The sequence below is a fragment of the Antechinus flavipes genome, chromosome 6 (assembly GCF_016432865.1).
Source record: "Antechinus flavipes isolate AdamAnt ecotype Samford, QLD, Australia chromosome 6, AdamAnt_v2, whole genome shotgun sequence".
NCBI classification, from domain to species: Eukaryota; Metazoa; Chordata; class Mammalia; order Dasyuromorphia; family Dasyuridae; genus Antechinus; species Antechinus flavipes.
This window is the reverse complement of record NC_067403.1, coordinates 156620833-156646037: the sequence shown is the minus strand read 5'-3', so window position 1 is coordinate 156646037 and position 25205 is coordinate 156620833. Positions and strand designations below refer to the sequence as shown.

General features: G+C 34.5%; 1 protein-coding gene across 3 annotated transcripts in view; it reads left to right on the top strand.

The window, feature by feature from the left end:
- Positions 1-25205, top strand: part of AFF1 (ALF transcription elongation factor 1) — a 144486-nt gene that overhangs the window by 48405 nt on the left and 70876 nt on the right. For 2 of the 3 annotated variants that reach the window (XM_051966288.1, XM_051966286.1), the window contains exons 2-3: positions 4945-5065; positions 5772-6692. The exons of the other annotated variant lie outside the window; for it this stretch is intronic. In XM_051966288.1, coding sequence (XP_051822248.1) covers positions 4945-5065; positions 5772-6692 — 1042 coding nt within the window. The remainder of the gene's footprint in view (positions 1-4944; positions 5066-5771; positions 6693-25205) is intronic. 3 annotated transcript variants of the gene reach the window in all.

The window sequence follows — 25205 nt, the reverse complement described above, 5'->3', positions numbered from 1 at the left end:
AAGATATTCAAATCCTAAGTTGTGATTAGTGAAATTTTGATGTTTAAGGTAAAAATTATTGGCATTGTAATTTACTATTATTCTGAGCTTTGATTACAGAGATAGTTGTCTGAATTGTCATGAAGTCAATAGTGGAAAATGTTATGTGCTTCAGACTGAGAACTGCTAAAGAGGGGTGTGTATGCTGGGGAAAAGTTTTGGGGACAACTTTGGCTTGGTCCAAGGTAGGATCCTCATAGCTTTATTTCTCCACTGTGCTATTGCCTTTCTGAAAAAGGAATTTCCTACCTGTTAACTTGAACTCTATGACTACCATGATTGATTGTCAAATATGATGCATAACTGAAATCAACTAGTGCTAATTGAAGTTATCCTCCTCTTATGATTTATGGCATTGTTATAATTATGTCCTCCCTCCCCCCCCATACCAAATTTCTGTAACCAAGATGTTTTGTACATACAACAAATACTAAATCTGTTAAATAATAGAAGGATACTGGAACATCTCTGAGTTACTATAATGGGGTGCAAGTAGAATGTCTTAGAATTTTAGCTCATATTTGTGCTGAAATGATAATATAGGGATGATATTCTATAAAGGGGGAAATGTTTAGACAAAATAAAACAAAGATGTAATGTAAAAAATTTTTCTAAATAAAAGAGGAATAGTAAATTTTGAGGTAGTTATATGATAAGTTACATCATAACTTAAAAAACAAAGTTTTTTAAAACTTTAAAAGACAAAAGAGTTCATTTTGCAGTTGGAGACTTATCAATTTTTAAAGGATTCTTATATCAGATACAGGATTTAGTAAAGATAGGAACAGTAAATGGTATATAAGCAGAAATTCTCTAAAGTTTCAATCTTGAAGCTTGAAAGACATTTAAGTTTTTTTAGTTACCTCAATGCTATTTAAATCTTTCTTCTCGAATCCAGTCTATTGTGAGTCCTCTAAGTAGTTTTGTCTGTCACATGAAATTGATGTGACCTGACAATGTAATCATGAGTATGAATTTGTGCAGAATTTTATTGTATTACATTGTGTTGTTGGGAAAGTAGACCATTCCTATGTGTCTTTAACTAAGGACCTATGTTATATTGGTGACCAGAATCTCAGATCCAAAGTTTGATGCCAGGAATTTGCTTATAATTGTCAACTAATTAAGAGCCCCACCACGTCTTTCTGACTACTCCCACAGCTGCCAGATTTGTGGGTGTGGACTCCTGGATCTACTTCTGAGTGAATGGCAGATCCCTTCAGGGACCCCAAGGTTTGTCTAGTGCAGATCTAAAAGCAAACCAACATTCAAATGAGACAGTTATCTCAAGATTCCAGATGAGGGCTGAGTATAGTGTCCTGTTTTTTTTTTTTTTCCGCCTCTTCCTTTTATTATGTTTCTAACTACCAAGGCCCTGATTCAAGTGTACATTGGTATTTTCTCCCTCTATATTCTTGCTGCCCCCTTCTCTTTCCTCATTACAAGCAAGCAATGGCTAGATAAGACCTATTACTCTGTTTGCTTATGCTCTTTGCCCTATTGGGAATTTTGCAGTGATGGTGGGAAACACTTCCTCAATAGAACCGCTGGGAACTGACTTCTGGGACTAATATTTTGTCCTTGTCCAGCTGATCTCTTGTGACATTTTGCTTTATACCTATCTCCAGTTTATTGGCCAAAAAGATAGGTGTTTTTCAGGCTGTTTCCTGTTGGCCAAAAGTTGAAGTTTTCAAGATATTGGGAAATATCTAACCCTGTTTGGATTGAATTCATCCACTGCTGATTTGATTTTGAGAATTTTAACAAGTTCTTCATAGAATTTCTATACCAGTTGCTCCTCAAAAGGGTAGATAGTTGGCCAGCTTAAGAGAAACAGCAGGGCACCTTGAGAACAAGCCACCACCATCACCACACCACCTTGACAACCATCTTCACTCCAATTTTGATGGACACAGTCCAGTATCCTCAATCCAAGAGTTGGAAATAACCATGGTCATGCTCCGTACTTTCTCCCTTCCCTGCTAAACATCAGCTTCTATACCAGCTCCAGCAGTTATCATTGTGGAGAAGGGGGTCTACCTCCTCATCAAAAACTACTGACCAATTACCACCAGCTTGGAAATGGGAGTCTTAGAAGTGCTAGTATCCTCTAAATCCCTGTTAATGCTTTTAGCTTAGCTCTCATAGCTGTCATTGGGGGAGGCAGCTCCTGTGGAGAAAGATTAACCATCACACTCAGCCTCGATGAAGCAGCAAGTTACTCTGAGAAAGAGGCAGTAGGCAGCACGCGCCACTCAGATAAAACCACCTTCATCATTGTTTCTCCTCACGCCTTGAGAGAGATATTCCAAGAGCCTTTGGAGTACCATTACTTGCAGCCTCTGTGGAAATTCATTCTGGCAACTGCTCCTGTAAGTGCTACAGTCAGATCTTCTGAAGACCCAAAAAGTGTTTGCCACCAAAGTCTTTGGGGCTGTCAAATAATTCAGCATTTTACCAGTGGAAATGACATTAAAGAATAGACATTATCATCAGCTTTGGTGCTACACCCTAAGGATTTTGGGTCCTTTACATCTGACTTTCAGCTGAAACCTTTCATGTATTGTCTTTCAATTAGAATGTGAACTCTGTGAAAAAAGGAACTGTCATATCTCTCTGTATCTCTACAACTTATCATAATACTTTGCAAGTAGTAAGCAGAAATAAATTAATTCACTTTTTCCCCAAGGTATATTGGTACATTACCATTTTTGTGGTGGTCTTTTGTTCCCCTTCCCTTCCCCACAAAATACTTATCATTTGTGCTTCAGGATGTAATGACTAAATATTCCATGAAATAATGTTTCTTGTGACTTCTGAGCATATGAGGAAACCAATTTCATCAACAACTTTCCTTGCCTTCCAAAGAGTGCCTGAGAATCATCCTTCCATTTAGTTACAGCTTCCTTTTTTTTTCTGGTTAGTCATTTATAAATAGTCATTTAGGCATTTATAAGTACCTGCGAGGTACCAGGCATGTGTTATGGTCTCTTGTCCATTATATCCAAAAAGTCAATCTTGATATGATTAAACTACTTTAGCAGTATGTCCACAAGTTGGTCACTGGACAACATTATATTTTAATGACATTTCTTTATGGGCTGAAAAAAAATCGTGAATTTTAGTATATCTTGCCCATTTTCTATTATTGAATTACTTTCATTGCTTAAATTTGGCATATTCTTAAGTGCCATTTAAAAATTTTCTTTATTGCATAGGTTACCATCTGTATACCAGGTAACCTACCTCCTAATGATGTCCATCTTCATAATGAGTTAGGTTGGGCCTCAGAAAACCGACTCAGTTTGTTAATGGAACCACTCTCAAAGCATTCATAACAAGGTGCAGCCTGCCAGTGTTTTTGCTCCATGGGCTTATTCTTGGGAGAGGAAAAGAGTATCACCTCTAAAGCACGATGAGGAATGAGATAGATATCAACCAATACTAATTAACAAAGAAAGATTTCCATTGTTTAATGTTGCTCATATCTTCTGTTCATCTAGAAGCCTCAGAATGTATTTTTTTCCCTTCTTTATTACTGGTAAAGGTACCTGCACAAAATTTGAAGCAATTTTAACTTGTTTCTTTTGAAATAAGTATAGAATAAAATCATAGTATTACATACCCCTTAAGTTAAATTCAGGGGGAAAAATAATTCAATACAGATTTGTAATTGTGAACTATAAAAATAGCAACTATTTCATATGGTCACTCATTTTCTTAGCTAGAACATTGTAGTTTCTCGTGTAGCAAGCAGAATGACATGATCAAAACTATGTTAGGAAGATCTTTTTAGAGGCAGCAGTGTCAGGATGGAATTATAGATGGGAGCAAGTGATACAAGGTTGGTAATGCTTTTGGAAATCTTTTCTTGGTTAATGCCAAGGGAACAATGAGACAGTTATAATAGCCTACATCAGAGGTGATGAGGACTTAAATGAGGGTAGTCATTGTATGGTTGGGAAAAGAAAAACAATGAAGTAGAAATGACTAGCTTTTCTAACTGCCGGGCTCCATGGAGTAAGGGAAAATGAGGAAATCCATAGTAATATCAGGGTTGCAAACCTGGTGGTGATGAACTTGACAATATGAAAAACACAATTTTCCCCCCTCCAGGTAATAGTACATCATTTCACGTTTTTACTATGTATTGATCTTAACATCAATGCAGTTTTTGTTTTGCTTTTCTGTTTTTATTTTTAAGGGAAATTTTTAACATGAAATCCAGGAAAACATATATCTCTCTGGCTGTATGAGTTAATCTTTCTGAGACTTTCAGCTTGTTAAGATGAGTTGAATAGAATGGCTCGGTGGTACAGTGCATAGAGCAGCAGCTCCACAGTCAGGAGAACTTGACTTCAAATCTGCCCTCAGTTACTTGACACTTGCTACTACTGTATGACCCTGGGCAAGTTACTTAATCCTGATTCATCCCGGGGAGAAAATAAAACAAATCAATCAATCAATCAATAAGATGAGTTGAATTATATGGTTCTACAACATCTATTACTGATGTAAAATTTGATAGTAGAACAATTTGTTCTTTTAATTTCCTCCTAACTTCTTCAAGCATTTATGCCATACTTCTAATGTCATAGATGAACACTATAGAGAAAAGGCATGTAATGTGTTTGATTCCTAACTGTTCTTCAGAAATTTCAGTTTTTCAGTTTTGAGTCAATTCTTGACTGTATAGGTTTAAACCTACTCAGAAAGTGAACCCAGATGTTTCTTTCTGCTTTATTGTTCCTTGGGTCAGCATTTTATCCAGTGGTTTGTCTACTTGGTTTGGTCTCAAAAAATATAAAGTAGAGTGTTAGATTTTGTATCTGTATCTACTCTGCTTTTAAACACTTAGGCACTGATATAATTTCCCTTCTGTGTTCCTTTGTGGCACCTGAGCAGCTTGTATAATGAAGATAGAAACTTACTTCGAATTAGAGAGAAGGAGAGACGCAACCAGGAAGTTCACCAAGAGAAAAAGGCCTTCCCTGTGAATGCACCCCTCTTTGGAGAGCCCTACAAGGTACTTTCCATGTACAAGGGTATAAATGTTTGTCAAGCCATGTGGTGAGAGAGGTGCAGTTCAGTTTGTACAGAGGTCATAATTGTTGAATTAGGGAAAAAAATTAAATTGTAACAGGATACAGATTAAAGAATTAGGAAAAAACTTGCATACCATATGATTAAAGTTCAGAACTTATGGAGTTGGTAGTGGTCATTCCCTGATATCTTTGGCTTGGGTGGTAATATAATTTCACTTTTATTTTAAGATAAAAAAATGAATGAAAAAGATTGAAGATAATTCAGCAAAAGTAAACAACAGATCAGTCAAATTTGATAGTATATGTCATGTGTAAGAACCCCTACCTCTGCAAAGAAGTAAGAAGTACTCATCCCTTCCAGGCCAGTCTTGGTCATTATAATTACATGGTATGCAGGGTTTTTAGGTTGATCTCTCAATGTTGTTTATTGTCTACTTTCTTCTGCTTCTCTTAGTGAAATTTCTCCACACATCTCTAAATTCTTTAAGCCCATTATTTCTACAACAGAGCAATACATTTACATTAGTTTCATGTACTACAACTTTTTTAGTCATGTCCCAGTCAACACATACATCCTTTTTATTCCAATTCTTTGCTATCAAAAAAAGTGCTGTTATGAGTATTTAGTGAGACTTATGGGCCAAAGAGTTTTTAATCATGATACTTTTCTATTCGATTTTTTTTCAGACTAGCAAAGGAGATGAGTTGTCCAGTAGGATTCAGAATACATTGGGTAATTATGAAGAAGTCAAGGAGCTGATCAGTACCAAAAACCAGAATCTTTTTGGTGTCCCTGAAGAAAGTAGCATCCCTTTAATCCCACAAGGAAAATCTAGGTGTTTATTCTATCCTGAGAAGACTAGTAGTGTCACACAGTTATCATTCTTCAATAGTGCCCATCACCAAGTTATCAATACTCCTGCCTCTGGGTCTTCTTTTTATATTCCTTCTCATTGTCCAAAAACAACTCAGTCAAGAATGGAACCAGCTTTTAGCTTACATGTCAAAAGTGATGGTATGTCCAACATTCAGCACCAAGGAAAATACTACAGTATTCAGGAACGCCATCATAGGAGTCAGAACAAGAAAGATGAGTACCGGCCTGAAGGAATCCCTTGTCTTGACACTTCAGACGCAGCCCTAAAAGTGGAAGGTTCTCTCTTGTCATCCGCATTGTCTTCCTCAGTTCCAACATTGGTATCTCGTCATTCCAACCAATCAGCTGGGTCCAGAATTCTGGCAAGCAGCAAGAGTACTAGTAAGGGCTATGCCCAAGCTAAATCTCCCATGCACCTAGGACTTGAGTCTAAAGAGGAAAAGACTCTGCCATACAGTTTGGCTCTAGGTACAAGCTTAGGGATAACAACTGCCCAACCTCCTCAAACATTTCCCCCTCCCTCTCTCCCCTCAAAAACCACAGCCATGCAGCAAAAACCTACAGCATATGTCCGGCCCATGGATGGTCAGGATCAGGCACCAAGTGAGTCACCTGAACTGAAACCACTGCCTGAGGATTATGATGGACATTCCTATGAGAAAATGCCCGATTTTAAAGGGACTGCCAAACCCAAACTCTCTAAGTTGAAAATGCCTCCAGAGTCCATGGAGGTAAGTAGAATTCCCTGGCTCCTTTGTGCTTTGTGGACAGAAGGGATCATTCAGAGCTCAAAACAACAAGGTTGTTTCTGGTGTGCTGTCACGGCAACTCTTGTCAGAATAGGGAACACAGGTTTGAGATGAATCACTAATGGCAGAAAGTAACTTTGCAGATTGGTTTTGAGCTTAGGAGCCTGAAGAATATAGGAGAGTGTCTGTGAGGTCTAGGATATAAAAGAACAACAGTAGGACAGAAGCCTTTGAGAGAAAAGTTTTGTTTTTTATTTTTTGTAGGAAAGTCTTCAGAAAATTTGGAATAAATACAAACAACTCACTTGTATCATAGCATCCTCTAATCTAATTTCTTAATTTTCCAGAAGAGGGAACTGAGATCCAGAGATGTTAAGAGGTTAAGTTCAACTTCAAATAGCTATTAAGTAGCCCAGAAGAATTTTGAATCCCACATACTATCCAGAGTCTTATGTTGCCACTTTTCAGTTACTGTTTCCATTATGTCTTATCTAGCCGAAAACATCTGTTAGTTAGGAGTTGGTCTCATTTGGAAATTAGTCATAAACATAAGGCACCGTATGATTCAATTGGGAGCCAAAGATGATCTATAGAGCTAAAGAAAACTATTCTGTTCCTTTAAGAATGTTGTGAAAGAATTATTTTTGAGGAAAAAGAATAAGTTATTGATTTAATCTACTACTTTAATGTTTATTTTCTTTTAATTCTTACCTCATGTTACACTTTCCAGAGTTGGTGTTTTTGTTTTTGTTTTTGTTTTTTTGGTTTGGTTTGATTTTTTGCTTACAAGAAATTACACCAGTTTTACTCTTTTAAGTGGCACCCATTCTTTCCTTCCATTTCTGTACTGAGTATAATGTATATCTACAGTATACTTCAATAACTCGTGTATGTATTTATGAGTGTTCTAATCTCCTTCATGAGATTCACATGGCACTGAGGTATATATAATGCCCATTCTACTTCTCTTTCCTCTATCTTCTTCATCTTTTGTAATGCAGTAAGTTTCTTCTGTTTTCTCTTCCTTTCTTATATATTACATTCCATTTTTTCTTTCTTTTTTTCCTTAATATCATCAAAACAACATCAACAACAAAACAATTCTCCTGTTTTATTTAGCTGTTCCTGCAAACTCTATAGCCATTAGAACCCTGGATGGCTCCATTCTCATCCCTCCATTTGAAAGTTAGCTCTTTCTCATCTTGTGGTCTCTTTAATTGGCCAGATTTTGTGCCTATTTTTCTAGGGTTCTTTGGACCCTTATATTTATAGTAAGTCAACTCATAAGCATTTATTAAGAGTCTTGGAGTTTCCAAGGAAAGGGAAACATCTCTTCCCAAGGAGCTCACCATCTGAGGGAGAGAGCATGCAGACCACAAGCAAGCTGCATATAAGCCAAATTGTAAATAAATTCGATTGACATAATGCACCGGCTTGGGAAGGGCTTCTTATAGAAGATTAGGATTTGAATGGGGACTTGAAGGAAGTTGGAGAAGCCAAATATTAGAGATATGAGAAGAGAGGGTATTCCAGACATGGGACACAGCTAGAGGAAACACCAATAGTCAGGAAGTAAAATGACTTGTTTGAAGAAATGGAAAGAGACTAGTTTTACTGTATTAAAGAGTAAGTGGGAAGTTGAAGTAAAGTTAAATGTAAAAAGACTGCAAATGTAGGAAGGGACTTTGAATGTCAAAGAGAGAATTTATAATTTGATTTCAGAGGTGGCTAGAGAATCTGGTGAGTGTCAGAACTGTGATTTGATTTGACAGCTGAGTGGAAGATGGATTAGAGTGAGAGATACCTCCCAGCTTCTCAGCTCCTTTCTTTCCCCTACTCTTAGATGATGCTGGCCAGAGCCTGGGCACAATGGCTAAGATGGACTCGTCATTCTCCAGGAATTCCTAAGGTTTAGCTGCTCTTGATGGTTTCACTTAGATTTTACCATGACTCCTTCTCTTTTCGTAGTCCTGAATATGGCATTAGATCTGTTTCTGTCTGTGATCCCAACAATTCACAAGCAGATGTTATTGATTGTACTGCGATTAGGCTTCCTCAAGATCCAGGTATTGCCCTGACCCTTTCTTTTATTGTGACTTCAGTGTGTGAATATCATTTCATTCCAGGCTTTTAGGTTTCTAGGGTGCTTAGATGAGAGTCCATTCCTTTCTCTCACTGTATTAGAATACAGAACAAGCAGATGTAAAAGGGCAGAAATAGACAACATATACTTTAAAACATTTGGTTTTTTGTATTGGTAATTGTAAGCAGGTAATTGTAAACAAAAGACGTATACCCAAATGGGAAAATAACAGAGAATTCCCAAGTGAGAGAACCAATCATTGAAATAATAATTTTGTGAATGAAAATGACAGTTAAATCATCTATATTTCTCAATGGATCCTTCCCTTCTTCCTCTTCCTATAGAACTATCTTTTTAGACAAAAAAAAAAAAGAAGAAGAAGAAGAAGAAGGGAGGCAATTAAGTAAAACGAACCAGCATATTTTAAAAGTTAGACATTTTGGGCAGCTAAGTGGCACAGTGGTAGAGTACCAGCACTGAAGTCAGGAGGACCTGAGTTCAAACCTGGCCTCAGACACTTAACACTTCATAGTTAACACTTAACCCCAATTATCTCAGCCCAAAAAAAAAAAAAAAGTTAGATATTACACATTCAATGTCAGTAGTTTCCTACATCTTCCATAAAATCCTCTCAATACGGAGAGAGGTTATTTTCTCATTTCTCTTTTTTGGATCTAAACTTGGTAATTGTAATTTTACCACATTTAGTATATTTTGAAAAGAGATCAACATTAATACTTTATGTATTGTCTACCTTGTACAATGTCATCCCTCATCCACCCCCACCCCCTTTTTTTGTAAGAGTAAGAAGAAAAAAATTAAGCAAAATCAATATGTTGGGAAAAAAATCTGATGTTATGAGCAGTGTTTTATGTCTGTGGACTTCTGCAAAAGACCATTGAGTTTGGAATGATGTTTTCTCACTTCTCTTCCTTAGGATCAAACATGTTCTTTATAATTTCACAGTACAGGCAGGTGGCATAATGGGATAGAATATCAGGTCTAGAGTCAGAAAGACTCATCTTCCTGATTTCAAATCTAGCCTCAGATATTTATTAGCTGTCAGTTTCCTCATTGCAAAATGAGCTGGAGAAGGAAATTGCAAACCATGCTAATATCTTTGCCAAGAAAATCTCAGATGAAGTTATGAAGAGTCAGAAATTACTAAACAAAACAACATGTGCCAGGCATAAATGCTCTAAAAATATTCTCTTAATTTGATCTCACACTCTTGAGAGATAAGCACTATCAATACTGGCAGCTAGGTGGTGCAGTGTATAAAGTACTGGCTCTATAGTCAGAATTTGAGTTCACATATGATGTCAGACACTTAAGGCAAGTCACTAAATCCTGATTGTCTTCAAAAAAAATTGATTTCACAGTATTCAATTTTGATTCCTTTAGGACTCAGGGGTCCTCAAACTTTTTAAATAGGGGGCCAGTTCACTGTCCCTCAGACTGTTGGAGTGCCGGACTATAGTAAAAACAAAAACTTTGTTTTGTGGGCCTTTAAATAAAGCAATTTCATAACCCTAGGTGAGGGGGATAAATGTCCTCAGCTGCCACATCTGGCCAGTGGGACATAGTTTGAGGATCCCTGCTTTAGGTGGTACTTCCCATTTACATTTAGTCATTTATGATGATTTTTTTTGATTTCTGGTTACTCCATTTTGCCTTAGTTAACATAAGTTTTTCCACTCTCCTCTACTTCCATTATATTTCCCATTATTTTATATCTTATTACATATATGTACTGCAATTTCAGTAAAAATTGCATTCTTAAAGTCAAAGTAGAAATAAAAAACATACTAGAAATTTTTTTCTTTCAGAAGTTATTTTGTCCTTCAAATATCTTCATTTAAATTTTACAGTTAATATAAATCATTCTAGAATATTATAATCATGTATCTCCATAGGTTTTTGTTTTTATTTTTCCCCATTTTTTAATAGAGTAACCTATAAGTAATTGTGAACCAACAGCTACATATAATAATTAAGTAACTTTGATGCATCTTTGAAAAGAAAATAAGCTGATCAAGAGAAAGTGTTAACCAGTAGGTATCAGTTTTAAGATTCCTGATAATATTATCCTTAGAAGATTAGACTTCTGGGAGTGGTTCTTCTGTGGAGAACTTATAATAGTACAGGGACTATATATGGTGAAGTTTCTAAAACAAAGTTGGAAGGAAACATTTTTTTATTTTTCAAAACATGCATAGATAATTCTTCTACATTAATCCTTGCAAAACCTTGTGTTCTCCAATTTGTGCCTCCTCCCCAGATGGCAAGTAGTTCAATATATGTTAAACATAGTAGAAATTATATGTTAAATCCAAAATATGAATACATAATTATCTTGCTGCACAAGAAAAATCAAATCAAACTGGGGGAAAAATGAGAAAGAAAATAAAATAGAAACAAACAACAAAAAAATGCTTTGTTGTGAATCACTTAGTTCCCACAGTCCTCTCTCTAAGGGAAGATGGCTCTTTTTATCACAAAATTATTGGAACTGGTCTGAATCATCTCATTGTTTAAGAGAGCCACATCCATCAGAATTGATCATTATATAATCTTCTTGCTGTGTACAGTGATCTCCTGGTTCTGCTCATTTCACTCAGCATCAGTTCATGTAAGTCTCTCCAGGCCTTTTTGAAATCATCCTGCTGGTCATTTTTTACAGAAGAATAATATTCCATAACATTCATATACCATAACTTATTCTGTCATTCCCCAACTGATGGGTATCCACTCAATTTCCAGTTTCTAGCCACCACAAAAAGGACTGCTACAAACATTTTTGCATATGTGGGTCCCTTTACCTTTAAGATCTCTTTGGGATAGAAGCCCAGTAAAAACACTGCTGGATCAAAAGGTATGCACAATTTTGTAACTTTTAGAGCATAGTTCCAAATTAAAAGAGCAATTTAAAAAATCTTAAACATACCCTTGTTTATCTGGAATTAAAATTTCTTGTTGTTTGAAGATAGATTAGAATCTGTTCTTCAAACCCATGGTTATTTAATGGCATAAATTATTTTATGTTCTAAATTTCATGTAATGGTTTTCTATAATTAGGCACATTTTTAAATAAAGTTATTGAAATTTCCATAAAGATTCTATTACTGGGTTTATTCCCCAAAGATGCTACTGATGTGGAAAAAAAAAATTCCCAAATACTCTGAAATATTTTAACTGTACTTTTTTTCCAATCTTTAGTAATTAGAAAAAAGTAAATAAATGTCCATCAAATAAGAAATGGCCAAACAAACAGTATAGTGGAATATTACTCTGCTGTAAGAAATGTATGTTTTGGTATGGAAAAGCATGGAAAAATCTTTATGAACTGATTAGATTGAAGTAAATAGAGCCAATAAAATAGTATACGCAATGATTATATAGTAATGTAAATTCAAAGAATATCAAAAAATTAAAAGTAAATGTAACAAAATTATAAAGATCAACTAGGATTCAAAGAGATATAAGAAGTCATCCCTTCTCCCCCCCCCTCCCCCCTTAATGCTTTGTGGAGGTAACTGGTCCACAGGTGTTACACATTTCCATATGTTTTTGTGTTTTCTCAATGTATTAATCCATCATATAGGATGGCTCTCAAGTAGCTGAAAGAAAGGGGGAGGATACCACGATACCTGATAATATTAGGAGCAGGGGGGAAAAAAGCTAGTTAGGAATTTTAAAAAATAAAAGGCAAAATTGCTTAAAAGTAAATTGGTCAAACTGTCCACTTCTTAGAAGAATTAGGCATGTCAGCTGACACAAAAATGTACTTTGAAATTAAAATTTTCACAGCATTATTACTCTTTTCTTTCCCTTGATTTCAAAACTATCAAGGGCATTGATTTAGTATGCTATTTGGGCCTTTGTTATTCTTACATTCCCCTCCTTCTAGTATTAGCAAGTGGTTCTCAGCTCTTAAGAGATTGATGTCCCAGAAAAACAAACAAACAGACTTATGGGAGAGGCCAAGATGACTATACTGTTCAAATTTCTCCATTTGGCTTCCATTTAAAAATGCTATCAAGGAATAAAAACTGAAAACAAACCATCAATTTAAGAATAACCTAAAGGTCACTCAGATAGTTGGTTTTTAACAACTGTACTTTTATTTTTCACAACACAGAGTACAGTTTGTGAGAAAAGAAATGAGAGAGAAAAGAAAGTAACTTTATACCCTGTGCTCAGTAAAAAGTAAAGTACAGTTAACTTGAGCAGCTAAGCTGGTTTCTACAATTATAACTACTTAGTGCTACAACAAAAACTATTTGAGGACAGAGATACTTGCTTTCTCATTGGGTCAGATATAGAAGTGCTAGATATGGAACTTTTAAAATCTTGTGTGGTTGTTGAGTTGTCTGATTCTTTATGGCCCCCCATTTGAAGTTTGTTTGACAAAGATAGTGGAGTAATTTGTTATTCCCTTCTCATGCTCATTTTATAAATGACAAACTTAGTTAAAAAGAATTAAGTTACTTTCCTAGAGTCACACAACTAGTGTCTGAGATTAGATTGGAACTCAGAAAGATGAGTCTCCCTGACTTCAGGATTCATGTTGTACCACCTAGCTACCCATTTAAAATCTAGTATGATGTGTATAAAGTAGGTGTTAAGTCCTTGAGGATGCAAAGAACAAACAACAGACTGCTGGTTTTTAAGCTTAAAATCTAATTAGCGATATGCCATGTACAAAATACCAAGAAGAGATTAAAACAAATGCGAAAGGGATTAGGGGAGATGTCCTGGAGAAAACTGTTAGGGACTTGCATTTTAGTGTATGGTGTTCCTAGTATCTACCAAGTAGATATTGGGAAGGAAAAAAAGCAATCTTTTGAATAGGAGACCATGAGTAAAAACATGGGAATAAGAAATAGAGAAAAGAATTGGTGTGGTGTGGATTGAATGACTACAGAATGGAGAGTAGACTCAAGTAAAACTAGAAAGGTGGGTAGGAAAAGAAAAGTTGTTGGGGGGAGGGAGGGAGGAAAGCGTGGTTATTGTAGTGCTAAGATGCATTCTGCATTTTCTCTATGATACCCCAGGTCTGAGTGAGTATTGTTTGGATATTGAATTTTGAGATACGGTAGGATAGCAGCTTAAAATATCCTCCTTTCTTCAATTCTTTTGCCTCCCCTACTAGTATGTGTTGTCTTGCCTCATTAGAATATCAGCTTCTTGAAAGCAGAGATTTGTTTTTTTCCTATTTATCTTCATATTCCCAGCTTCACTTAGGGCATAGGTTGTGCCCATAGTATGTGCTTAATAAATACAAGTAGTTTTTGTTGTTTTGTACTTCATGTTTTCCCCCAGCTTTAGCACAATGCTGGGCACATAACTGGTGCTTAGTACTTATGGTTGTCTGACACAGTCTAATGGGGAGGTAGCATGCACATGTATAAGGTGTACCAAAAGTCTTAATGCATCTTAAAATTTTAATAACTTACATCCTGCCTGTAAGCATAAAGAAATGCCCAATAGGTACGGAGAGAGGAAGGTAATTGGCAGATGAGAGGACCGATAAAGCCTTCATGTACAATATAGTTCATGAGCCAAATTTTGAAGTGAATCAAGGATTTCATGAAGTAGCATTGAGGAGGGAGAGCACTGTCCAGACATGGGAGACAGACAGCCAATGGAAAGAATGGGAATACCAAGGACGACCATTCTAAACTGGATATATTCTAGCATTGCAAACCACACATTAAAAACAGACTAAGAATAAGCACAGAGAATGTATGATAATACACTGTTGTTGTTGTTATACCAATTGAGGAAATATCACTGAACTTGGGGTCAGGAGAATATTTAAGACTGATTTTACAATTTAAGTAGCTGATGGCCATGGTCTCTTTTGCTTCCTTTATAGAATGGATAATAATACTCAAAATAGATACTTCATGGGATTGTTGTTAAGGCAGAAAAGAATTTAAATCTATTATGTGACAGGCTAAGTCAGACAGGAGATAGGAAATATCAAAATACCAAAGACAGCAAAAGAAGCTTACAATTTAATGGAGGAAGACAAAATACAAAGTAAAGCAAAAAATTGGGAAGAGTTGGGATAGTAAGTACCAACCCTGTGTAGATGTCCAGAGACAGTGAGAAATTACAATACAACTAACCTAGGCTCCTTCCTTAAAAAGGAAGGTCTTGCTCCCCAAGGGCAAAGAAAGGTACAAGATAAAGTGTGAATTTTTTCAGGATAAAAGTGACTTGGGCATGTTTGTGTGCAGGAGGAAATGATTCAGTAGAAGGGGAAAAATTAAAAATAAGTGAAAGAGTGGGGATGACAGAGAGTGTAGTCTATTGGCAGGGACAGAACAGAATGGGATTGCTTGAACAAGTAGAGATTATTCATGATGAGGAGCTTGTGAAGGAGGAGCGTAGCAGAAGGCTACTATAGTGATAGATGATGATGAAGGAGGAGTTCAAGGTGAAAGGGCATCAATTTTTTCTGTAAAATATGAGACAAAGTTCCTTCCTTAAAAAGTAGGTTCCCAGTTCCAATTGTTCAATGAGGAAGAGAGCCATCTACACCCAGAGAGAGGACTGTGGGAACTGACTGTGGACCTTAACATAGCATTTTCACTTTTTCTGTTGTTTGCTTGCATTTTGTTTTCTTAGGTTTTTTTTCCTTTTTGATCTGATTTTTCTTGCGCAGCAAGATAATTGTATAAATATATGTATATTGGATTTAACATATTTTAACATATCAAACACATATTGGGTTACCTGCCATTTAGGGGAGCTGGTGAGGTTAAAGAGGGTGAAATTTGGAACAGAAAGTTTTGCAAGGATCAGTGTTGAAAAATTACTTATGCATATATTTTGTAAATAAAAACTTTAATAAAATCAAGAAAAAAAAAAAGAAAGAATAGGTTCCTGCCTTGGGAGGTTTGAAGAAGTATGAAAAGATTTGGAAGAGTCAATGTGAGAGGGGTAGAATGAATTGTTATGGGAGGTATAGTAGAATTGCCCAACAGAAATGAAGGCCCAATTGAGATTATGTAATTTATATTGGACCCAAATGGTGATATGATTTTCTCCATATCCATTGAGCAGTATGAGTTGAAGACATGAGGAATGGTAGTAATGATACAATACATAAGATTGTTTGGTCCTAATCTGTGACATAAAGGGGTGGGGATTCAAGAGAGAAGTACAATATAGAGTTAAATTGGTTTAACAAGGGGTCAATATGGGGAGAAGAAGAGAGATCAACTAATGCTGGAAAGATGGCCAAGAGGTCTAGGGATTAGAGATGAGGCTGAAGAATAGGAAGACAGGAGGAGAGGAGAAAAACTAATAGATTGTCAGATAAGGAGATGTGAGTGTTTTTGAATTTGGAGGGTGAGTATTTTTGAGTGATGATAGAATCAAGGGTGTGCCCTTTGTGTGTACCTAAGATGGGTTGGAGGAATAGCTCACTGGAAGTGAGTCGGTTAAGGAAATAAATGATTTAGGATTTTGGAAGGTATATTCAGATTTCTTATTGGGAAGGCATGGGAGAGAAGAGATAAATTGTAAATCAGGTATTGAACTAATTAAAAAAGGATGGGGGAATGTTATTTGAGGATCTGTAGACTACATCTACCTTAACATCTCTTCCTGATTCAATTTCAATACTCTGTTGTACCACCTAGCTACTACATTTGCCAATTTGATGTATGTGAGATGGTATCTTAAGAGTGTTGTTATTTTGCATTGCTCTTATTTTTAGTGATGAAGTATTTTTCATGTGGTTGTTTGGTCATTTACATATTGAGAAATGAGTTGTAATTTTTTATAGTCTAGGCGGTACCTTATATATCTTGGATTTTAGAGTTTTTTATTAAAGAAACTTGTGGTAAAGCTTTTTTCTCCCCTCTGTTAGCATTTTCCCTGTTTTGTTTTAATTGAATTGATTTCTGTGCAGGAACTTTTCTATTTTATGTAATTAAAATCATTCATTTAATCAATTGGTTTTTTTTTGTCAAAATCATTTCCTCTATCCGTAGTTGTTAACATCTTTTTTACTAATCAGATTTGTTTATAATGTGACCTTTTTATACCTGTGACATGTATCCATATGGAGCTTAGACCTGATCTTTATATTTCTTCAGGAACCAGATGAGTTTGGAAAAGAAAATGTTAGTGACTTTGCACGATGCTTCCTCACTTAAATTCAGTTGACTTTTTTCCTGATGTCATGATCCTTTTTGAGAAAGAAGGACAAGTAATAATGATAGTATATGTGATGGGTGAAGTTAAAATAGGTCTAATTTCTCTTAGATGACTTTCTACTTCTCTTTTCAAAATAGTAGCTTGTGCCTTTGGATTTATCAAACATTATACAGCAGTTCTTAATTATTCTTGAATTTCTTTTATTTAATCTGTTCCCTTGATCAACTTTTTTTTCTCCTCCACATTACCATATACTTCTTTTTATATTTTATTATTTTATTAAAACTTTTTTTCTTAAAAAACATATGCATGGACAATTCTTCAACATTATTACTCTTGCAAAACCCTGTGTTCCAATTCCCCCTCCCCCTTTCCCTACCTCATCCCTTAGACAGAAAGCAGCCTAATATACATCAAACATACCATATACTTCTGATGATTGCTTTGTGGTATATTTTGGGATCTTGTAAAAAAAAAGCACCCTTCCTTCCTAGTGGTTCTTAGTATTTCTTTTGAGAATCTTGATTCCCCTCTTTTTTTCACCTCAATTTTTGAAATAATATTTTTTAGATTTATTAAATCCTTTTATAATTTGATTGTAATACTGAATATGCAAGCTAATTTCACAGGAACACAAATTGAGAGTAGAGGTTACCAAGTTTAACTCTCCATTTTACAGGTGAGGAAACTGACTATAAATCATTCCTCTCCACCTCTGATTTTTGTATACTTTGAAAATTTTTATTTTATCATGATCTAACCACAAGTAATTGATTCCTTCCCAGTCATTTAAGTCTTATGTTATTTATGTAAAAAGTGTTGGTTTTTTTTTTTTTCTCTACTGGTTTTTGTAGATAATTTTAAAGAATTTTTTGATAGTGGATTTAAAATACTTTTGGAGTTAAGAATTTTTTAAAAAACTATTCTTCCTATAATTCTTGTCCTCTAGCTCTTTATAGATGGCCTTCTGAGCTCAATTCTGGGATATGAGTATATTAATAAAATACTCCATAAGCAAATTGCTTTACTCTCCTTAATTTGTCTGTAGTAGTCATACATGTACATGGATCCATTCACATTTCCTTATAAAGACTTTTCATCCCATGAAAATAATGATTTTTAATAGAATTTATAACGATTAAAATTGAATTTTGATTTCCAATGGTGCAAGTATAAAAAGATAAAAAACAGAACTTGTTATTTGAGGTTAATAGGAACTCCCAGTGGTAGGTGAATAATTCTTTTTGTTTGGTTTGGTTTCCCTTCGCTTTACTCTGGGAGTCTGACATTGTTATGACTGAAACATAGGCATAACAGAGGACATTAGTTTATGGTCATGTGGGACAGTGGACCTCACTTCCAAAAGGCCACACATTTTGTATGTTTTTAAACTTTACCCACATGATGCTTGTATAAGTCAAAACTGCCTAAGGGACAGATGTTGCCAATTTCACATGTACAGAGGGAAGGCAAATATTGCTAAGCAACCATGTACTTGAGAGAGCATTTTTAGGAGTGGAGCCAGGGGAGCTAGTCATGCCTGGGAGCACTTTCAGCTTCTCATGGCTCAGTGCAAGAGAAGAGAGGAAAAGTTCTTTCCTATCAGGGATTGCACTCCAGCAGGCAGCACAAAAGACACTCACCCATTGACACTGATTAGGGCTGACAAGGGAATGTACGAAAACAGGGAATCTTTTTTGCCATGTAGGAAGGCAATAAGACATGTTCACAGAGGTAAGTGCGCCGCCACATTGTGCAGCTGTGCTATGTGATCAGTGTTGAGCTGTGGCCTCAGGAGCAACTTGCCGTTTAGTTAGGGTAGTTAATATAGACCTTAAAACAAGGTAAAATGGGGAAAATACCTAAAAATAACATGTTTTTCCTCTTCCACCCTATTTTCCCTTCTTCCTTTCCTACCCTTCCTCTTTTCTCTTTCTCTCTCCATTTGTCTTTTCTTTTTGGAGATGGCATCTGAAGAAGGGAGGTACATTTCTGTACCAGACACAGAACAAAAGAGCTCTTAAAGATGTAAGAATTAATGCTGAAGTATCACCTGCTCCTCCCATATTCCCTCCCTTGCATATATTTGATAGGTAATTGACAGGTGGTGTGGCTATTCCTTTTTTGGACTGCCATTAGAGACCTAAAAAAAAAAGTCTTGGAGTCTCACCTCTTGAGATTTTCAGGGATGTTATTTTTATTGGGGATGAGGAGTGGCTGTAGATTATTTTTTTCAGTATATTTAGGAAATGTTTTTGGATCAGCTTTATTTTAAAAGATGAGCTTTAGTAATCTTTAGCAAATATTGACAACTAAAGAAAAATGTAAGTTGAGATTTCTTCATTTTTAAAACTGTGATTAATCTGTCCTGAGGAGGACAGGAAAAGGTAGTGGCTCTTATCTATCAGTGTGTGCAGGTTTTTCCTGGTCTTTGTTTTTCTCTGGCACTTAACTTCAAAGGAGGTTGTGTGTGGAGATGGAAGTCTCTTTTTTTCTAGAGGGCTTTAAAAAGAGAAGATTTTAGCTCCCTGGAAGATTTCCATGTGGTCCTAATTGAAAATTACATTTATAATTGCTCAAGATACCTTCTAGCTAGTTTGAAGTTATACAATATGAGTCACTATTCTGTAATACATAATTTATTTTGATAAAATAAATTAACCATTGTCAATTAGTCATTTTGAGGGATCTGAATTTTTAGTCTTATAATTGTTGGATGTGTTTAGGGGTGTGTGTGGTTTTTAAAAAATTGATATATTAGATCCTCCCTCCTCACAAGCAATGAGAAGTTGTCCAACTTTCTTTTCTAAAGGTAAAAATCAATAAAAGCAGTCAATAAAAAGGCATTTATTAAGTACCTACTATGTGCTTTGCACTGTTCTAGGCTCTGTGGATACAAGGTATAGAAAGAACCATTTAAAAAATATTATAGATGTTTCTGATAAGTTTGAGACATACCCAAGATAATATTTTAAAATCATTGTACTATAATTGACTTTGTGGTGTGAATTTACTTTATTAATAAAACAAAAATACTATTTGTTGGATATTAAGAAAAAAGCCTTATTAATGGAGTAAAACACAGTATTTGCTTATGTAAGGCTAATTTTACCTAATGCTAATTGCTATTTATTGCTGCTTCCTTTTTTGTAGAGAATCTGGCAGTATTTCCATTAAAGAATTGAACTTTTTAAGATAAAAATTTTTTTCCATCCCTGTCTTGTCAGAGAGACTTCAAACTAACACTGTAGCAGTCTCTGTAAAGGTTTTCCCATGAGTCATATCCAGGTGTATAGAATAGGCAGAAGGGACACAGGTGCATTTGTGTCTCTATACAATTTAAATTTCCTTTGAGGGGGAGGCAGGAGATTGGTTTTATTTAACATTTTACTCTACTTCTAAAGAGGGGATAAAATCTACTCATTTCTTAGAGGTAACATAAAATATATGTCAGATAACACAGAAGTTTTCAGTGAACAGGTACTCAATGAAGCATGGTAATAATATTAAGTTAACAGAAGCTTACCAAGGTCTTTTTTTAGATGGCAAATTTGTAAATGAACCTTATTCAGGAAAAACTACTAAATGTTTTTGCATATTTAAGTGATTTCATTAGCTCTTAAGTGTAGTACCTGGGACATAGTAGGCTCTTAATAAATTTCATGGTTTCTAGAAAGTTTATATAATCAACTTAGCCAGTGTCCTAATTGCCATCTAAATAAAGATCAGTTTTATCTTTGAAGGTAAGACACTAGTGTCCTAAGGAGTATAACTAAAGCCATTACCATATCTCAATATTTTGTTATTTATGGTAGTGACAAGATAGATATTCCAACAGATGGTACAAATATATGGTCCTGAAATATATTACATCTTTGTCCTTTCATAAAATATGTTTTAAGACTTCTTTCTAGATATAATTTTTAACATTGGCAAAATGTGGAGATAAATGTATTAGAAGACAATAGACAGGGTGGAGCCATATTTATTTATCATCTATCATCTGTGTTTGTTATAGTATCAGTAAACCCTAGAGCATTTACTGAACTGCCAAATCATTTCCTCAGGGTATTATATACTTCTAGCCTACCACTTTAGGGTTTGTGGTTTGTTGTTGGTTTTTTTTTTTTTTTTTTTAATCAATGCTAGGAGACAACACTAGCAGACTACTCTGGGATTACTTTGGAATAAGGTCATGATAAAATCTTTCTATCTTTCCAGACAAAGCACGGATTAAACGGTTTACTGTATGCTTATGAGTTTAACTTCCTGCTCCAGAAAATGGTTGATGACTTATCTCTGGGCACTGTTTTGTCATTAGTTTATGTTAGCTTCCAGGGAAGGTAGAATTAAGAGTCTTTTGGACTTGGCACTTAAATTGGACAGATACCACATACATACAAAGAAAGAATAGTAATACACTTTATATCTCTCAATCCTGTTGGGTTTAAAAAATGAATGCCCATGTGATTTGGATAAGAGAATTCACAACTAGTCCGGTTTAGTTCTCTTGTTTGTGTAGATTTTGGGGGAAAATAAGATCAAACTCCAATATAAAACTCTCCCAATGGTAGTATTTTATTTCAAGCTAAGTTGTTGTGAAATTCTCTTTCAGAGTTGTTAATTCACTCACTCTGTAAGAAGGAAAAGTAAACTCTTCATGGAATTACATTTTTCTTTTAACCATAAACTTGGGGATAAGGCTGAAGTAGTAGAGAAAAAAATCAAGAGGAAGTTGTCTGTTGAAAGAGCCTATTGGCTTTATTTAGAACTAAATTATTGCCCCAACTTTTTATTTTTTCTTTTTAGTAGTAGGGAGAGAGTGCTATTTCCTTATTAAGGCTACTAAATCATTTCTGTGATGCTCTGTGGATCTCATCTAACCTTTCATCAAAGATGGAGTGTTCAGAATATTAGGCATTTTTTGCCTCAATTATTCATGGTGAAAATATACAAAACTCGTTAATAACTGAAATTAGCACATGGCATGTTCATAGCAAGCACTGTTAAGTTTTATCTGAATTTTTTGTTCAGTTGTAGTATTTTTTAGAAAGGAAAAAATCAGCACAATTGATCAGTACCCTGAAAAAAATCAGAAAATATGTACAATGTATAACACCTGTGGACTCTACCCTTAAGATAGAGGGATAGGTGTCTTCTAACAATTCTTCATTCTAGTCCAGCTAGATCTCTATAATTTTTGCTGCCTTTATTTATTTATTTATTTTGGTTGTGATGGTTCTTTCTATTTCCATTGTAGTTTATATTGTTGTAGTGTGTGTGTTGTTTTCTTGGATCTACTTAATTCATTCTACATCAATTCATTGTTCCATGCTACTCTGTATTCATACTCTTTGTTTTTTATAGTCCAATAATATTCCATTACACTCAAGCACCCCGATTTGTTTAGCCATTTCTGGATTGATACAGAATGTTTATTATTTTGGATTGTGGGGGAGAGCTTTTTTTTCTTATTGATGGCTTCTTTGGGACATAAGCCCAGTAATGAAGTCTCTAGTTAAAATGATATAAACATTTTAGTTACTTTATTTTCATAATCCCAAATTGCTTTTCAGAGTGATTGTACTACTTCACAGTTCCACCAACAGTGTATTAGTGTGCCTATCTTTCCACCATCCCTTCATCAATGACCGTGGCTGTATTTGTCATTTTTCCCAATTTGTAGATTGTGAGGTGAAATCTCAGGGTTGTTTTGATTTGTATTTTTCTTATCACATAGAAACATTCTTTCCTGTAATTGCAAATATATTGCAGTTCTTTTGAGAAATATTTGTTTATATTCTTTAACCATTTATCTATTGGGAAATTGCTATTAGTTTTATATATTTTTAACTTTTATATATCTTTGATATAAAAAAATTGACACAAAGATTACTTATCAGAAAAATTCAGCACATAGATTTTACCCCCATTTGACCATTTCCCTTTTTATTGTAAGTACAATTAATTTTATCTGTGCAGAAGCTTTTCAATTTCAAGTTATTTCAAACTTAATTATTTCATTTTTTTATCATTACCTCTTTTTCTTAGTTGAATAAAAATGTATCTTTTATTCTGTAAAAAGTACATGATTTACTTCCCTTCTGATTTTTTTTTTTTGGGATAATATGATGTTTTATATCAAGGTTATATATCCATTTAGAATGTAATGGGGAATAAAGTAGTAAGGTGTTAATCTAAGCCTACTTACTGCTTTCCAATTTTTATAAAAATAAGGAAAAATAAAATAGAATGAGTAATTTTTTTCCTAGACAATTTGTTTTCTATTTTATCAGAAACTAAATTATTGAATTATCTTGCTTCTGATTGTTTCTTGTCTCTAGACAATTCCATTGCCCTGTCTCTTTTTTAACTAATACCAGATGGTTTTGATGAGTACTGCTTTATAACACAGTGAAATTCAGTCTTTATCCTTTTTTTTCATTATTTCCCTTGATAATTTCCAGATCTTTTGTTTGTCCAAATGAATTTTCCTATCATTTTATCAACCTCTATAAAGCTTGTCAATGTGATAGGTAGATTATTGAACGTGTAAATTAAATTTGATAGTATTGTCATTTTTATCATATTGACACATTCTAGCCATGAACAGTGATTGTTCCAACTATTTTAAGTTTTTTTTTTCTTAAAGGAGTATTTTGTAATTGAACATATATGAGTCTTTTGAATGCTTTGCTAGGTTGATCCCAAGATATTTTATGCAATTTCCCTTTATATTATTATTTCTTGTGGTTTTTTTTTTTTTTAATTATTACATGGAAAAGCTGTTCATTTTTGCGGCTTTATTTTGTAACCTGCATCTTTGTTGTTGATAATAATTTCAAGTTGTGTCTTTGCTGATTCAACATGACTTTATGATGAAACCATAATAGGTTAAGCAAATAAGGATACTTTGATCTTTTCTTTACCTGTCTTCATTCCAGTAATATCTTTCGCCTGTTTTATTGCTACTCTTAGCATATTTTAGACCTATATTAACAAGTAGCTAGGAGAACATCCTTGATTCAATCCTGTATTTACTGGAAAAGTTTCTAGTGTGTTCCCATTGCATATGAGACTTCCTTTTAGCTTTAGGTAGATGGTTTTTGTAATATTTTTTAAAGTGCCTGTATGCCTATACTTTGTAGATTTTTTTTAGCATAAAGGAGCTGATCATTTGATTTGGGATGTTTTGGTTTTTAACATGATTATGTTGATACTTTTCCTAATGTTAAACCATCTTTTCATCCCTGATATAAAAATCTGCTTGGTCATAATGAATGATCTTTTGGAGGCAAATTGCTATAGTCTATATGACAGAATTCTGTTTAAAATTTTAAGATCTCTTCTGATATTCTGATAGTTGATTTTTTTAAAGTATTTCTTTATCTTTTGTTTTTGGCTGTGATCTTGTTTATTCTCTTATTAATTTGGTTTTCTAAAAAAAATCAGATTAGCTATGGTATGGGTTTATCAATTTTATTAGTCTTTTCAAAGGACCATATATTAGTTTGATCATTTCTATAATGTCTCTGCACCCCATCCCATTTATCTATTTCTTTTCTAATTTTTAATATCTCTTGTTGCATATTTCAGGATTATTCATTTGTTGGTGTTCCAGTTTTTAAAACTGTACTTCCAATCCATTAAGCCACATTTCCTAATTTGTTAATACATATTTGTAAGAATGTGATTTTTCCCCCATCTCACTCCTCAGCATTGCTTTCATTGCATTATTTATTAAGTCTCCACTTGAATCTTTATCTTTTGTTTTTGGTTGGTTCAAGCTGGTTCAAGTGACAATTTTTACTGCCTTATGGTTTGTAAGGGACATATTAACTCTTTCTGCTTTTTTACATTTGTTTGCAATAACTTTGTGGTCTTATACCTTTTGTAAAAATTCCTTGTGGTACTGAAAAATACAATATTTTTTGCTTTCCCATTTTTTCTGTTCCATATTTTCCCTTTTGTTTTTCTTTCAAAACTGATAACTGTACAATATGGTTTCCATTCGGTATTGTGTTAATTCTCTTTCTTGTACCTTAGATGTTTCTTTTGTGAATTTGGATGCTAAGGCATTTAGGAGCAAATAAGTAATTGTTACTGACACTAGTTTGTTCTCTGCATTTTCTTTCAGTATAATATTGTTTTCTTGTTTAGTTTGTTGCCATTCTTTTGCTGCGTGGAAATTTTTCCCCCCATTCCCTGGAGTTTTATTTTTGTTAATCTTTGGT